General features: G+C 53.4%; 1 protein-coding gene across 7 annotated transcripts in view; it reads left to right on the top strand.

Annotated features, from left to right (window-relative positions):
* RERE (arginine-glutamic acid dipeptide repeats) overlaps positions 1 to 15,752 on the top strand; it is a 168,626-nt gene that overhangs the window by 82,098 nt on the left and 70,776 nt on the right. For 6 of the 7 annotated variants that reach the window (XM_064397459.1, XM_064397458.1, XM_064397463.1 and 3 more), the window contains 3 exons: positions 3,193 to 3,298; positions 5,419 to 5,515; positions 8,304 to 8,408. In XM_064397459.1, coding sequence (XP_064253529.1) covers positions 3,193 to 3,298; positions 5,419 to 5,515; positions 8,304 to 8,408 — 308 coding nt within the window. Of the gene's footprint in view, positions 1 to 3,192; positions 3,299 to 5,418; positions 5,516 to 8,303; positions 8,409 to 13,590; positions 13,782 to 15,752 lie in introns of those variants that run through there. The other variant, XM_064397465.1, reaches the window with a different exon arrangement.

The following is a 15,752-nucleotide window of genomic DNA, read 5'->3' as shown; positions in this document are numbered from 1 at the left end:
CGTTTATCTCCTCGTTTCTGAATCACTTCAGATGCCTCTCAGGGTTTGGGTGCTGGGAGTTCAGAGCTGGGAGCAAAGGCAGCACGGGTGGGCTGCTGGTGTTTGGTTTTATCTCCTTATAACTCTTGTTTTCTCCATGGCTTTAAAAGGCAGATTATTGCTGTTTTCTGGGTGAAAGAAAAGGCATTTCTGGGTGTTAGGGAGCCCTGTAATCTGCTCTGCTTTGCAGTGTGCCCTGTCGGTGCCAGCAGTGGTGGCAGTGCCATTTCTGAGTGGTGAACACCTGTAACCACTTGGTGCTCTCTGTGAATGCTCCTGAATATTGCCCTTGTGCAATCCCTGCTGTTCAGGTGTTGGTGCACACAGCTGGTTCAGCTGGGCTCCCACCAGGGGTGGCAAGCAGCAAAATCTTCTTTTTGCCTTGCCTGAAGGACCCAGAGGGGCTCTGGGGGCAGACTGAGGTGCTCCCTTATGGCAGCAGGGGGAAAACCTCACTTTGAACCACGGATTTCTTCCCTCCAGTGCCACATGAGTGTGAGTGCTGCCCCTGGCCTTGTCCCTGTGCTGTGACAGCAGTGACAGGGCAGGGGGTGGTGGCATCCCCGTGTCCCCTCAGCCTGGGGCCCGGCGTGGTGGGACCCTGGCAGTGCCCCCCCTCCTGTGGATGTCAGGGATGAATTTGGGCCCCCCAGTTCCCCCTGCAAAGCTGTCCCCTCCCAGCAGGGTGTGTGGAAGGACACACAGCCATCCATCCCTCACGGTCCCTGCAGCAGCTCCCTCTTTTCTGGGCTCTGCCCTTTCCTGGGGGATGATTTTGGGGTTGTGGGGAAGCCGTGGCAGGGCACAGTGCACCTTTCCAGTGCTCCCCTGCCCTGGTGTCATTTGCTGTCCCAAACCACCCCCAGGCTGTGCCTCCTGTGCAGTGAGTTCTGCTCTTTGAAAGGCTCCAGAGGCCCAGAAAGCAGCGTTGGTGTGAGCTGTCCTCGTGTGTGTGAGTGGGACTGGTGCCAGGGAAGCTCTCCGAGCATCCTCCCGGGTGTGTAACAGCAGAGAGGGGTTTTGTGCTCTCAGCTGAGGAGCACAAAGAGAGTTTGCAGGGAAATGCTGGGTGGATGTTTCCCATCAGTGCCGCGAGCTGCACTGAGAGAATTTATGAACTCTTAGCGGAGGGTAACAGATTATTTACTCGGGCTTTTTTGGCTCCACAATTCAGAGGGACTGCCCATCAAGGCTGTGCTGCACAGAGCATTGTTCCAGCAGAGCAGGCCAGCCTGAGCCCCCTTTCTGAGCAGCAGCCAGAGCCACCCCTCGCTCTCCGTCCCTTTGCTTTCCTGCAGTTCCAGGCTCTGATGGCACAGGGGGGTGGAAAAGGAGCCTCAGCCCGGGCTGCTCAGGGCCCTGGGGACACGATGGGGACACTCAGAGGCTTTGGGGACAGGGATGGAGATGTGGGGGTGGCTTTGGAGACGGGATGGGGGTGTGGAGGTGGCTTTGGGGCAGGATGGGATGTGGCTCTGGGGACAGGATGGGGATGCTCAGGGGCTCTGGGGACAGGATGGGGGTGTGGAGGTGGCTTTGGGGACAGGATGGGGACACTCAGAGGCTTTGGGGACAGGGATGGAGATGTGGGGGTGGCTTTGGAGATGGGATGGGGGTGTGGAGGTGGCTTTGGGGCAGGATGGGGATGCTCAGGGGCTCTGGGGACAGGATGGGGGTGGCTTTGGGGACAGAATGGGGGTGTGGAGGTGGCTTTGGGGACAGGATGGGGACATGGAGGTGGTTTTGGGGACGGGATGGGGACACTCAGAGGCTTTGGGGACAGGGATGGAGATGTGGAGGTGGCTTTGGGGACAGGATGGGGGTGTGGAGGTGGTTTTGGGGACAGGATGGGGACATGGAGGTGGTTTTGGGGATGGGATGGGATGTGGCTCTGGGGACAGGATGGGGATGCTCAGAGGCTTTGGGGACAGGGATGCTCGGGGGCTCTGGGAACAAGGATGGGGATGTTGGAGGTGGCTTTGGGGACAGGGATGGGGATGTGGCTTTGGGGACAGGATGGGGATGCTCAGAGGTGCCTTTGGGGCAGGATGGGGATGTAGCTCTGGGGACAGGATGGGGATGCTCAGAGGCTTTGGGGACAGGGATGCTCGGGGGCTCTGGGAACAAGGATGGGGATGTTGGAGGTGGCTTTGGGGACAGGGATGGGGATGCTCAGAGGTGGCTTTGGGGCAGGATGGGGATGTGGCTCTGGGGACAGGGATGCTCGGGGGCTCTGGGGACGCTGGGAGGCTCGGCCCAGCTTTCCTGGCACAATGCTGCCACTGGCAGTGCCGTGCCGGTATTGCAGGGGCTGCGCTCGGCAAATGCAGCTCCAGTGCAGCTTTGGTGCCGTTGGTTCAGCAGGAGAGCTGCACTGGAGCCCAGGGAGCTGCTGTGAACCCAGAACGGGCTCTGGGGAGTGCAGCCCAGAGCAAAACCTGCTGCTCTTGGCTCGTGCCAGAGCGATGTTCCTGTCCCTTTGTTGCCTCTGTGCTTTGGAGCAGCAGAATTGCAGAGCAGGGCTTGGAGATCAGACTCCATCCAAAAGTTCTCTTCATTTAAGTGGTGTTTATGCTTCAGTTTCCTTCTAAGAAGGAGCAAATTGGTGGCTGGAGCCTCGATAAAAAAGAGCATTTGGGGAAGACAGTTTTGTGTAAATTTTGCTGTGAGGTTGATGAGCAGTCAGAGCCTGTAATTATTGTGATTGAAGTGCAGTATCCTATTCTTTTGTGTAATAAAGAACATCTATGATTATGTCTGGATCCATCTGTCCTTGGGGGGAAAAAAATCTATTATCTCTTGGTTTCCACTGCTGAGAATGAATGGTGTTACTGTGTGTATTCCTTTTTGCATGTTTGGCCATAAATACTTCTTATTTGGGGAAATCAGCAGACTGCACGAGGCCAAAAATTGCAATCCTTTTCTGCCCCCTCCTCTTTCCCTGGGTTAATTAACACCAGTGAGTAGATTGGGGTTTGCTGGTCAGAGCAGAGAGACACAATGGTGCAGGAGGATCTCCCTGCCTTTGTCTGGGCTGGAAACCAGCACAGGCTGGAGAAATTCCCCCCTCTGGGTCTGGATTGAGGGTTTCCCAGCGAGGGCTGTGGGCTTTGGCCGATTTCCCTGCCAGTGACACCCGGGGTTGTTTTTCAGAGCAAGAGGGACCATCTGCTGATGAATGTCAAGTGGTACTACCGCCAGTCCGAGGTGCCCGACTCGGTGTACCAGCACCTGGTGCAGGACAGGCACAACGAGAACGGTGAGTGGCCGTGGCCCAGCTGGCCTGGCCTGGCTTAACGGGGCCAGTCTGGCCTGGCCTGGCTTAACGGGGCCAGCCTGGCCTGATCCAGGCTTAACAGAACCAGCCTGGCCTGATCCTGGCTTAATGGGGCCAGCCTGGCCTGATCCAGGCTTAACAGAACCAGCCTGGCCTGATCCTGGCTTAACGGGGCCAGCCTGCCCTGATCCAGGCTTAACAGAACCAGCCTGGCCTGATCCTGGCCTAACGGGGCCAGCCTGGTCTGATCCTGGCTTAACAAGGCCAGCCTGGCCTGCTCTTGGCTTAACAGAACCAGCCTGGCCTGATCCAGGCTTAACAGAACCAGCCTGGCCTGATCCAGGCTTAACAGGGCCAGCCTGGTCTGATCTTGGCTTAACAGGGCCAGTCTGGTCTGATCCAGGCTTAACAGGGCCAGCCTGGTCTGATCTTGGCTTAACAGGGCCAGTCTGGTCTGATCCAGGCTTAACGGGGCCAGCCTGCCCTGCTCCTGGCTTAACAGAACCAGCCTGGCCTGATTCTGGCTTAACAGAACCAGACTGGCCTCATCCTGGCTTAACGGGGCCAGCCTGGCCAGTGCCAGCCTTAACAGGGCCAGCCTGGCCTGATCTTGGTTTAACAGAACCAGCCTGGCCAGTCCCAGCTTTGACAGAGCCCCAGTCCCAGCTCTAACAGAGCCAGCCTGCCCCAGTCCCAGCTTTACAGGACACTTCTGCACAGGGGTGTGGGACCAGGGCACGGAGGCAGCAAAGGCCTGGTGCTTTCTGTGCCTGCCTGGTGTCCCTGGTGTGCCCTGCTCCTGCAATCAGGGGCGTTCCAGGTGTGCTGGGCTGTGTCAGTAATAATGGTTAATAACAGCAGCAGAAACAATGTTAGTAACGGTGGAGTGATAAAAACATTATTATTATTATTATTATTATTATTATTATTATTATTATCATCATCATCATCTCCTTGAGCGAGGAGAGAAAAGCAAAATAACCCCAGATCCTTGGCAGGCCTGGACACTGTGCTGATAATGAGCTGAGCACCAAATTATCTGCAGAAATTGTTTTCTCTGGTTTCTGTGGCTCTGCCCCAGTGCCATGAGAGCTGTCTCTCACAGTCTGCTCCCTTGCACGTGTGAATATTCACTGTGATTAATATTGCAATGAGGGATGGGACTGAAGCACTCGGAGCTGAGTTTCCCCTTTTCTCTTTGCAAAAACAAGTGTGATCTTGTGTTTCATAGAAGCAGCAGAAACTTCAGTACATATCCCAGTGTCATTTATCTCCTGCCTCCAGGGAAGACATAACATTTGCTTCTGTTCTTACCAGGAAATTTCCTTGAGGCAACTGTTAAAAATTCTGCAGATACTCCAAGGTGAACCGTGATGATAAAAGTTGGTGATTGAAATCTGGAATGCAGCAACTTTCTGGTGCCTGGCAGAACAAAGTTGAGCACACGTTCCCCTTTTAAAGGACATTCCGGGTGTGCTTTTAGCAAAAGCTCCACAAATCCAACATTGCTGTTACTAATTTATTTGAAGCTTCTAACAGTGAGATTACAGGCACAGTGTCACAAAGTATTTTTGATAGCATGGCTGCTTTTTAATGCAGTCTCCTGTGTGTGGAGAAATATTCTTGTGTTAGAAAGAAGCCATGGAAAAAGTTGTCTTCCAGTTCTTTTGTTAACACTCAGAATTTTCTGTGTTTGAACATGAGTGTCAATATTTACCTCAAAGCCAGAGCTGTGTGCAGTCACCACTGCCAGGGTTTTGTTGGAGATTTGCCATTAGATATTCCCAGGAGCCCATCCCTTATCCTGGAACCCCAGCAGCCCCATTTCCTCGGCTCCTTCCCCTGGGAGTGGCTCCAGAGGTCACCCAGTGCCCTTAGAAGGTTTTTCCCTTCAGGAGCCCTGGGAGAATTGATGATGAGGATGGGAGGGATGTTCTCCCCGTGAATTCCCACAGCCCAGCCTGGCTGAGCCCACGAGCAGTGTGTGTCACCTCAGGGGCACCTGGGGAGCAGCTGTGCCCCGCTGCGGGTGGCAGTGGTGGCAGTGGTGGCAGTGGTGGCCCAGCTGCTGTGGCAGGGCTCTCTGGGCTTTGTCTCTGCAGACTCGGGCCGGGAGCTGGTGATCACCGACCCCGTGATCAAGAACCGCGAGCTCTTCATCTCCGACTACGTGGACACCTACCACGCTGCTGCCCTCAGGTGGGGACACCTGGGACACCTGGGGACGGGCTGGGGACACCAGGGACACCTGGGACACCTGGGGACGGGCTGGGACAGCTGGGGATGGGCTGGGGCACCTGGGGATGGGCTGGGGACACCTGGGACATCTGGGACAGCTGGGGACGGGCTGGGGACAGCTGGGACAGCTGGGGGACAGCCTGGGACACCTGGGACAGCTGGAGACACCAGGGACACCTGGGACAGCTGGAGATGGGCTGGGGACAGCTGGGGACACCTGGGATAGCCTGGGGACAACCTGGGGACAGCCTGGGACACCTGGGTACACCTGGGGACAGTCTGGGACAGCTGGGGACACCTGGGGATGGGCTGGGACACCTGGGACAGCTGGGGGACAGCCTGGGACACCTAGGGATGGGCTGGGACACCTGGGGATGGGCTGGGGACAGCCTGGGACACCTAGGGATGGGCTGGGACACCTGGGGATGGGCTGGGGACAGCCTGGGACACCTGGGACAGCTGGGGGACAGCCTGGGGACACCTGGGGACACCAGGGACACCTGGGGACGGGCTGGGGACACCTGGGGACAGCCTGGGACACCTGGGACAGTCTGGGACACCTGGGACAGCTGGGGGACAGCTGGGGACACCTGGGGATGGGCTGGGGACAGTCTGGGACAGCTGGGAACAGCCTGGGGACAGCCTGGGGACAGCCTGGGACACCTGGGGATGGGCTGGGGACAGCCTAGTGATGGCCTGAGGCTGGGGGACAGCCTGGGACATCTGGGGACAGCCTGGGGACAACCTGGGGCTGGGGACACCCTGGGGGACACCCTGGGCCTGGGGACAGCCTGGGCCTGGGGACAGAGGTGTCTTGGCATGGGGGGACAGCCAGGGGGGACAGAGGTGGCAGGGGCTCTGGGGGACAGAGGTTCCTGTGTCACTGCCCCAGCCCAGCTGTGTCCCCTGCAGTGGCCTGTGCCCTGCTCCAGCAGGGAGCTGCAGGCTCCTGTGCATGCCAGGCGGGCCGTGGTGCCCAGCAGTGCAGTTTGCCATCCCTGCATGGCTGCTGCAGCAGCACTGCCCTTCCCTCAGAGCCCTGCTGCCATGGCACTGCTGCCATGGCACTGCTGCAGCACTGGCTCCCTGGGTGACCTGCACTAAGGGCTTGCTGTGAGTGCTCAGAGCTCAGCCAGAGCTGAGTTAGATCTGCCTGCCCCGCAGGGAGTGCCAGCTGTGTGCCCTGCACTGTGCCCTGCCACCTCCAGGTGCCTGAGCTGCCAGCCAGGCAGGCTGAGGGACTCACTTCTGATGTTTGCAGGTCCCAGCAGCAAGGAGTTGTTTGTCAGCTGATTTTCAGCATGCCAAACATGCATGGGTGTTGTCAAGATGCAAATTGAATAATCTGCCCGGTAATGGTGCTCAGATGGTGTTTCACCACAGCCATCTGGAGACCTTGTTCTGTTCACAGCCACTTTGCTGAAGCCACTTACTTCAGGACAAACTGGCTTCTGTTCTGGTGGGGGAAAGTCTTTGATTTACACATTAAACCTTTCTTACAAACTCAGAGCATTCCAGGGGTGTGCTGGGGGCATTCCACAGTGCCTCTGCTGAGTCCCCTTCCAGTTTTACCTCAGGAGCCAGGCTGGAAATCAGCTCAAGCTCAGAGAAACTCAGCTCTGTGGCTGCAGCTTCCCTGGGACTGTTCTGGCTCCCCTGCCACATCCTCTCAGTTGTTTTTCCCTTTAAAGAAAAGATAGGAACGGAAAGATAAAAATGGAATATCCATGTGTGCCAAGCAAACTTGAAAAATAACCTGGGAGTGCACAGGATGAGCAGAAGGATAATTGCACATGGTGTTCTTGCAGAGAACATGGGGGAGGCACAGAGAGTGGTGATGCATGAAAGGTTAACATGAGATTCTAATTTATTATAATACCAGATTATTTCTCTGCCCTGTGCAAACAAATGGCTCTGGACACACACTGGATTGATGACAAACTGGGGAATAAAAAGCAGTGATTGTAACTAGCAATATTCTGCTCTAACCAGTGGAAAAATTTAACTAGAGGGTAGTTGTAGATCTCTGTGGAGGTGTGCAATAAACATGATGTGCTTTTTACCTCTCTGGTAAATCTTGTGAAATGCAGAGCTTCTGGTCTGGAGTGCTGGGAGCAGGAGGTGCTGCTGCCATCCACAGAGGCAGTGCAGCTTAGCTGGAAAATGCTTATTAGCTGCCAGCTGAATGATTGAAAGGAAGCTAAACCTCTTTCCTTAGAGCACTTGTAAAATGTGAAATACCCAAACAAACCCCCTGCTCATTTTGTGTCTCCAAGTGACTGAACTTGGGCAGCAGTGTCAGCCTGCAGGGAGAAATCAGTGTTGGGGGGAAATAAATCAGTGTTGGGGGGAAATCAGTGTTGGGAGCACTCGGGGTGTGTGGGAGCCTCTCAGACCTTGCTGCTGCTCTTTGCCTCAGCAGCGTGGGCTGGGGAATTTTGGAGGATGTGGCTGTAAGAGCTTTGCACATTACAGGCTGTCAGGATTGCATCTGGAGCTGCTGTTTGTTTTTGGGCTGCTCAGGAGGGGAATTATTGAGTGTTTGCAGAGCAGCATCTGAGCCACTGTGACTGCATCTCCTTCCACTTCTGTTAAAGGATTTTTGTTAAAACATTGTATTTATGATGTTCTGGACATTTATGAGAGCAGGGATGCCCGTGGCTTCCCCCCAAATTGCAGTGGCACTTAATTAAAGTAGCTGTTACTCAAGCTAGAATTCTGATGCCATTTTCTCCTTCCTTCCTTCCAGGGGGAAGTGCAACATCTCCCATTTCTCTGACATATTTGCTGCTAGAGAGTTCAAGGCACGAGTGGATTCATTTTTCTACATCCTGGGCTATAATCCAGAGACCAGGTAAGTGAAAATGGCTTTTAAACTCCACTCCACCACCGACCTGAGCTGCTGCTCACTCAAGGGTTGGGACTGATGATCCTGGAGGACTTTTCCAACCTTAATTCTCTGAAAATTACTCAGGGGAAGAAAGGTTAAAATCCAGCTGGCAGGAAGGGATGCAAGGGAGAAGCTGCATCTTTCTGAGTTGTGTTTATACAGGAGAGAAATAAAACCAGAAAATAAAATTCTGCAGTGAGTCCTGATATCCAGGTGCATCTCTGGGTGAAGAATGTGCTGCTTCTAAACAGCTTCTTGGAAATATGGAAGTTTTTTAAAACTTGCAGACTTCAGCAGGAATTCTTGTCTGTCTCGTTGGCTGAATGTACACCCTTGAAAATACCTCTAAAAATAATTTGCATATTCTAGTCAGCAAAGTTGAAATTTAGACACTTGTAAGAAATCAAATTGAAAGATTTTAAGTGTGGAAATTCCTGCTTTCATGTGTCAATAACTGTCCAGGGTTCCCTAATCAGGAATTCCTGGTTTATGCCTCGCTGGCCCAGAACAAATGGGAGGTACAGAAAGAATTTTTTGGGATCAGTTCATTTTTGAGGAAGGTGTGTCCATGCTCTTCAGTCTGCCTGGAAAGGTTTCTTCAGCCAGCCTTGGCCAGCTCTGCTTGGAAAGCTCAGTCCAGGCTGTGGCTTTGTTATTTTCTGGGTCCAAACATGACACTTTCTGCATGTATGGGATTTTCTAGCACAGAAAATGCCCCACAAGTGCCAGCCTTGAGGATTCTTTGAACACAATCAGCTGTGCACCTTGATTTCCAGAAATACCCTGGAGAAAAGTCTCGTTGGAAGTGGGGGTTAACATAAATAATAAATGTTTGAATTGTTCTCTGCTGGATTTGCTGTTTGTGAGGCAGATCTGGATCTTTGTGCTTCAGGGCATTGCCAGCCACTGACTGCCTGCAGGTAGGAGGGGCTCCCTGAGTGGGTATTTGTTATGAAATCACCGTTTTTGAGGCTTCCTTGCCTCATTCTGGGGTGTCCCAATCTGTCTTGGTGGCTGGGCTGCTGCAACTCCTCCCTCAGGCATTTCCCCTTCTCTGGCAGTCTCCTGGTGCTGAGCCCTGGGGATGCCCCAAATTCAAACACCATCCCCTGAAATGCTTCTGGAGCATCACTGGTGCCGCCTTGGGAGCTGTCCACGAGGCAAGGGGTGGTGAGGATTTCATGGGGAGGCTTTAATTGATATAAGGTTTTCAGTGGTGAAGTTTTCATGGATGAGGTTTTCATGGTGAGGTTTTAATTGATGAGGTTTTCATGGTGAGGTTTTCCATGGTGAGGATTCAATTGATAAGTTTTTCATGGATGAGGTTCTTCATGGTGAGGTTTTTCATGGATGAGGTTCTTCATGGTGAGGTTTTTCATGGATGAGGTTTTTCATGGATGAGGTTTTTCATGGATGAGGTTTTTCATGGATGAGATTTTTCATGGTGAGGTTTTCATGGTGAGGTTTTCATGGGTGAGGTTTCGTGGATGAGGTTTCGTGGATGAGGTTTTAATTGATAAGATTTTCCTGGTGCCCCTCTCTGATGTTGAGCACCCTCCCTGACCCCTGTGTTGGTCACTGTGCTTCACTTTGGGGTTGGAGGGTTGGCAGTGGTGCCTAAGGGATGATTTCCCCTGGGAAATGGCATTTTAAAAAGTTTTAAACCCACTTTCTGGGCAGAGGTAGCTGTTAATTCTTCCAGCTCTTAGAGGATGACTGAGCCTGAAAGGATCAATGAAAGGACAGAGCAGAGCACTTAGTGATCAGCTAATTACTCAAATTAGCCAGCTCTGCAAAGTCAGCTTTTCTTCATTTGGGTGCAGCCAGGTTTCTTTGCCTAACTCAGGCCTGGTTTTTGTATTGGGGAAGGTTCAGAGAGAGAAACCAGAGGGAGGTTGGTTGGAGTATGGTTGTGTTCAAGGGTCCCAGGACGAGGGAAGAGATGAGAAACTTGACTCCATGGTTCAGAAGGTTTATATTATATCATATTATATTATATTATATTATATTATATTATATTATATTATATTATATTATATTATATTATATTATATTATATTATATTATATTATATTATATTATATTATATTATATTATATTATATTATATCATATTATATTATATTATATTATATTATATCATATTATATTATATCATATTATATATTATCTATTGTTATATTATATATTATACTATACAACATATTATTATATATTATATTATAATAATATTGATTATTATATAATATATCATAATTATATAACAATTATATTAGAATATACAATATCATATAGTATGTAATATCCTATCATAATATATTGTTATATTATGAATTGTTATATATTATTTTATGATATTATGTAATATCATATTAGATTATAATGCTATACTAAAACTATACTAAAAAGAATTGAAAGGATCCATGTGAAGGATAGAAAGGAAAGGAATGATAACAAAAGCTCGTGACTCTCAGAGTCTGACACTGGACTTTTGATTGGTTATTAAGTGGAAACAACTTGCACAGATTAATCAAAGATGCACCTGTTGGTAAACAATCCAGACTACATTCTACAACCATCAGTAGTTATTGTTTATGTTTAGTTCCTGAAGCTTCTCGGCTAGAATAAGAGAAAAATCCTAGGGAAGGATTTTAATAAACATGCCACGGTGGCAGCTGGAGATTTTTGGGCTGTGTTTTGCTCGTGGCTGTGAATTTCTGTGCTGCATTTCCTCTGCCGTGGGAAGTGAAAGTGTTTGGGGCACATTTCAGGGCTGGGCTTTGTCAGCTCCATCTCCCACTCGATCAGCTTTCCCAAAGAGCTGTTTGGGTTCCCTGGGGGGGTGAGGCACACTCCTGCTTGTGGGAAAGGTTCTGAAGGGTGCAGAGAGCCCTGCTGGGGATGAACCTGAGCCCCAAACCCCGAGCTGGGCTCTGTGTGTGCCAGGGCATTTCTGCCTGGGGCATTCTGGGCTCACCATGAGATGCTCAGAAACGTCTGCAGCGCTCTCAGATGCAGCTCATCGGGGTGGGGATCTATTTTAACAGGTTTATATGTTTGCAAAGAAGCTATTTTTGTGTGTTTGTATTTGCAAAATAAACCCCAGACTGCAGAAACATTGGGGGGGATGTGTAGGACAGGACCCTTTTGTTGTTGGAGGACACAGAGCTCAAGGAAAGGTTGTTTTGAAACTTGTGATTCACAAGGAAATTGTGTATCCACCTGTGCTACAATGAACACTCCTCACCGGATTGCTGTACAGGAAAATGAAGGATTGTTCTGGGCCTGATCGGTTTTGCTTACTCCATCTTTCAAAATTCAGTATTTGGGGAATTTTTTATCCTTCTTTGCCTCATGGTGAGTGGAGGCATCTCAGGAGCTGGAAAACAGAGGGATGTGTCCAATTACAGCTGGGCTGGGGGCAGTGAGGGATCCCCCAGCCCAGGGCCCTCCATCCTGCATCCCTCCCCCCATCCTGCATCCCTCCCTCAATCCTGCATCCCTCCCCCCATCCTGCATCCCTCCCCCCATCCTGCATCCCTCCCTCCATCCTGCATCCATCCCTCCATCCTGCATCCCTCCCCCCATCCTGCATCCATCCCTCCATCCTGCATCCATCCCTCCATCCTGCATCCCTCCCTCCATCCTGCATCCATCCCTCCATCCTGCATCCCTCCCCCCATCCTGCATCCATCCCTCCATCCTGCATCCATCCCTCCATCCTGCATCCATCCCTCCATCCTGCATCCCTCCCTCCATCCTGCATCCATCCCTCCATCCTGCATCCATCCCTCCATCCTGCATCCATCCCTCCATCCTGTATCCCTCCCCCCATCCTGCATCCCTCCCCCCATCCTGCATCCCTCCCCCCATCCTGCATCCCTCCCTCCATCCTGCATCCCTCCCTCCATCCTGCATCCCTCCCTCCATCCTGCATCCCTCCCTCCATCCTGCATCCCTCCCTCCATCCTGCATCCATCCCTCCATCCCTCCCTCCATCCTGCATCCCTCCCTCCATCCTGCATCCCTCCCTCCATCCCTCCCTCATCCCTCCATCCCTCTGTGCCTCATGGATTCCCTCTGTATTTATTGGTAGTTCCCCTCTGTGTTTATCATTGGATCCCCTCTGTATTTTTCAGTGGATCCCCAGCTCTTCCAGCAGATCCCCAGCTATGTTTATTTACAGATCCCCTCTGTCTTTATCATTGGATCCCCTCTGTATTTATCAGTGGATCCCCAGCTGTATTTATTGGCAGATCCCTGGCTGTATTTACAGATCCCCACTGTATTTATCAGTGGATTCCCTCTGTATTTTTCAGCGGATCCCTGGCTGTATTTATTTACAGATCCCCGCTGTATTTATTGGTGAATTCCCTCTGTATTTATCGGTGGATCCCTGGCTGTATTTATCAGCAGATCCCCAGCTGTATTTATTTACAGATCCCTGGTTGTTTTTACGGATCCCCGGCTGTATTTATTTAGGGATCCCAGCTGTTTTTGCGGATCCCAGCTGTATTTATTTACGGATCCCGGCTGTATTTCCAGATCCCGTCTGTATTAATTCCCGGATCCCGGCTGTATTTATTTAGGGATCCCGGGCTGTATTAATTCCCGGATCCCGGCTGTATTTATTTAGGGATCCCGGGCTGTTTTTGCTGATCCCGGCTGTATTTATTCGCGGATCCCGGCTGTATTTATTTCGGGATCCTGGCAGTTTTGGCGGATCCCGGCTGTATTTATTTGGGGATCCCGGCTGTATTTATTTCGGGATCCCGGCTGTATTTATTTCATTTCGGGATCCCGGCTGTATTTATTTGGGGATCCCGGCTGTATTTATTTGGGGATCCCGGCTGTATTTGTTTAGGGATCCCGGCTGTATTTATTTCGGGATCCCGGCTGTATTTATTTCATTTCGGGATCCCGGCAGTTTCGGCGGATCCCGGCTGTATTTATTTGGGGATCCCGGCTGTATTTATTTCATTTCGGGATCCCGGCTGTATTTATTTCATTTCGGGATCCCGGCAGTTTCGGCGGACCCCCGCTCGTTCCGGCCGGCGCGGCGGCGTTGCCGTTCCGGAGGGAGGAGGAGGAGGAGGAGGAGGAAGGCGGAGGGAGGGTCACAGCACATGCTCAGTGCCGCGGGTCCGAGGGCGAACTTTCCGCGTTCTGCGTGCGGGCTTAGGTCACAGCACAAGCTCAGTGCGGGCTCGGGGTCTGGAGCCCGCATGTGCCTCCATTTTGGGCTGGCAGCGGGGAAGAGGCAGCGCCGGGCCGGGAGCGCTGCGGGCGGGCCCCGGGCCGCTCTCGCCGCCATGGACGATCCCTCCGGCCGCTGCAGGTAGGCGGCAGCGCCGCGGCCTCCGCTGCTGCCCGGCCCCTTCCTTCCGACAGCCCTGCCGGGGCAGCGGGGCTGCCTGCGGCTGGGTGCGTGCAGGGCTGCGAGCTGCAGCGGCCAGGGCTGCTGGGGCTGTGGCAGGAGGTGCAGTCAGGGCTGCACGGGGGCTGTGGCAGGACGTGCAGCTGCAGCAGTCAGGGATGCACGGGGGCTGTGACAGGAGGTGCAGGTCAGGGATGCTGGGGGCTGTGACAGGAGGTGCAGCTGCAGCAGGTGATGCTCAGGTACTGTGGCAGGAGGTGCAGGTCAGGGATGCTCAGGAATTTGGGTGCTGTGACAGGATCCCCTCTGGGGAGGGGAGGTGCAGCTGCAGCAGTGAAGGATGCTCAGGAGTTCAGGTGCTGTGACAGGAGGGTGCAGGTGAGGGATGCACGGGTGCTGTGACAGGAGATGCAGCTGCAGCAGTCAGGGATGCTCAGGTGGTGTGACAGGAGGTGCAGCTGCAGCAGGTGAGGGATGCACGGGTGCTGTGACAGGAGGTGCAGCTGCAGCAGTGAGGGATGCTCAGGTGCTGTGACAGGAGGTGCAGCTGCAGCAGGTGAGGGATGCTGAGGTGCTGTGACAGGAGGTGCAGCTGTAGCAGTCAGGGATGCTGGGGGGCTGTGACAGGAGGGTGCAGGTGAGGGATGCACGGGTGCTGTGACAGGAGGTACAGGTGAACGATACTCAGAACTTTGGGTGCTGTGACAGGAGGTGCAGCTGCAGCAGTGAGGGATGCTCAGGTGCTGTGACAGGAGGTGCAGCTGCAGCAGGTGAGGGATGCATGGGTGCTGTGACAGGAGATGCAGCTGCAGCAGGTGAGGGATGCTCAGGTGCTGTGACAGGAGGTGCAGCTGCAGCAGTGAGGGATGCTCAGGTGCTGTGACAGGAGGTACAGGTGAAGGATACTCAGAACTTTGGGTGCTGTGACAGGAGGTGCAGCTGCAGCAGGTGAGGGATGCTCAGGTGCTGTGACAGGAGGTGCAGCTGCAGCAGCTGCTGGGTGCTCCCTGCTGAAGGAGGGCACTGACCCCTGCACTGACAGCCAAGGAGCAGGAGCTGCTGGGGCTGGGCTGGGCTGTCAGGCCCATGCAGGTAGCAGCGGTGCATGGCAGTGCAGCAGCGCTGCCCTGTGCAGGACAGCAGCTCAGGGGCAGCTGTGCAGCACCCCGGGGGCTCGGCAGGCATGGCTCAGGCTGGTGGGTGAAGGGCAGGGCTCTGGGTGCCCGTGGGACAGCCAGCAGTGTCACTGCTGGGTGGAACGGGGCTGTGCTTGGGTCACACCCGTGTGTCACACCCGTGTGTCACACACGTGTGTCACACCCGTGTGGCCTCATTGCCAGGTGTGTCCCTGTGCTGTGCCTGTCCTGCAGAGCTGGGCTCGCTCAGGGGGCTGTTTGGGGCTCTGCAGGCTGGAAGGGGGTGGAGAGGGGACAGGGCTGTGTGTGCTGCTCACAGTGACAGCCCTGGGCTGGGCAGGGTGGCCCTTAGCCCTGCACACATTGTCACCCCCCTGGCAGGGGCTGTGGCTGGGCACAGTGACACACCACGGGGAGCAGCTTCAGGCTAACAGAGCAGATGTTTGGATGAGAAGAGAGGAAGAAGTTCTTCCCTGGGAGGGTGGGCAGGCCCTGGCAGTGCTGCCCAGAGCAGCTGGGGCTGCCCCTGCATCCCTGGCAGTGCCCAGGCCAGGCTGGACACCGGGATTTGGAGCAGCCTGGGGCAGTGGGAGGTGTCCCTGCCATGGCAGGGTGGCACTGGGTGGGCTTTGAGGTCCCTCCCAACACAACCCAGTCTGTGACTCTTGTCAGAAGCTGAGGAATGAGTGAGGAATAAAGCTGCAGGATTCTGCCCGTGTCAGTGCCACGTCCCTGTCTGTATCCTGCCCCAGGGGTCATTCCTGTATCCATCTCCTTTTGTGCCTGCAGAGCATAA

The sequence above is a fragment of the Passer domesticus genome, chromosome 22 (genome assembly GCF_036417665.1).
Source record: "Passer domesticus isolate bPasDom1 chromosome 22, bPasDom1.hap1, whole genome shotgun sequence".
NCBI lineage: Eukaryota > Metazoa > Chordata > Aves > Passeriformes > Passeridae > Passer > Passer domesticus.
The sequence above is the reverse complement of the archived record's forward strand: the minus strand, read 5'-3'. Positions and strand labels throughout refer to the sequence as shown.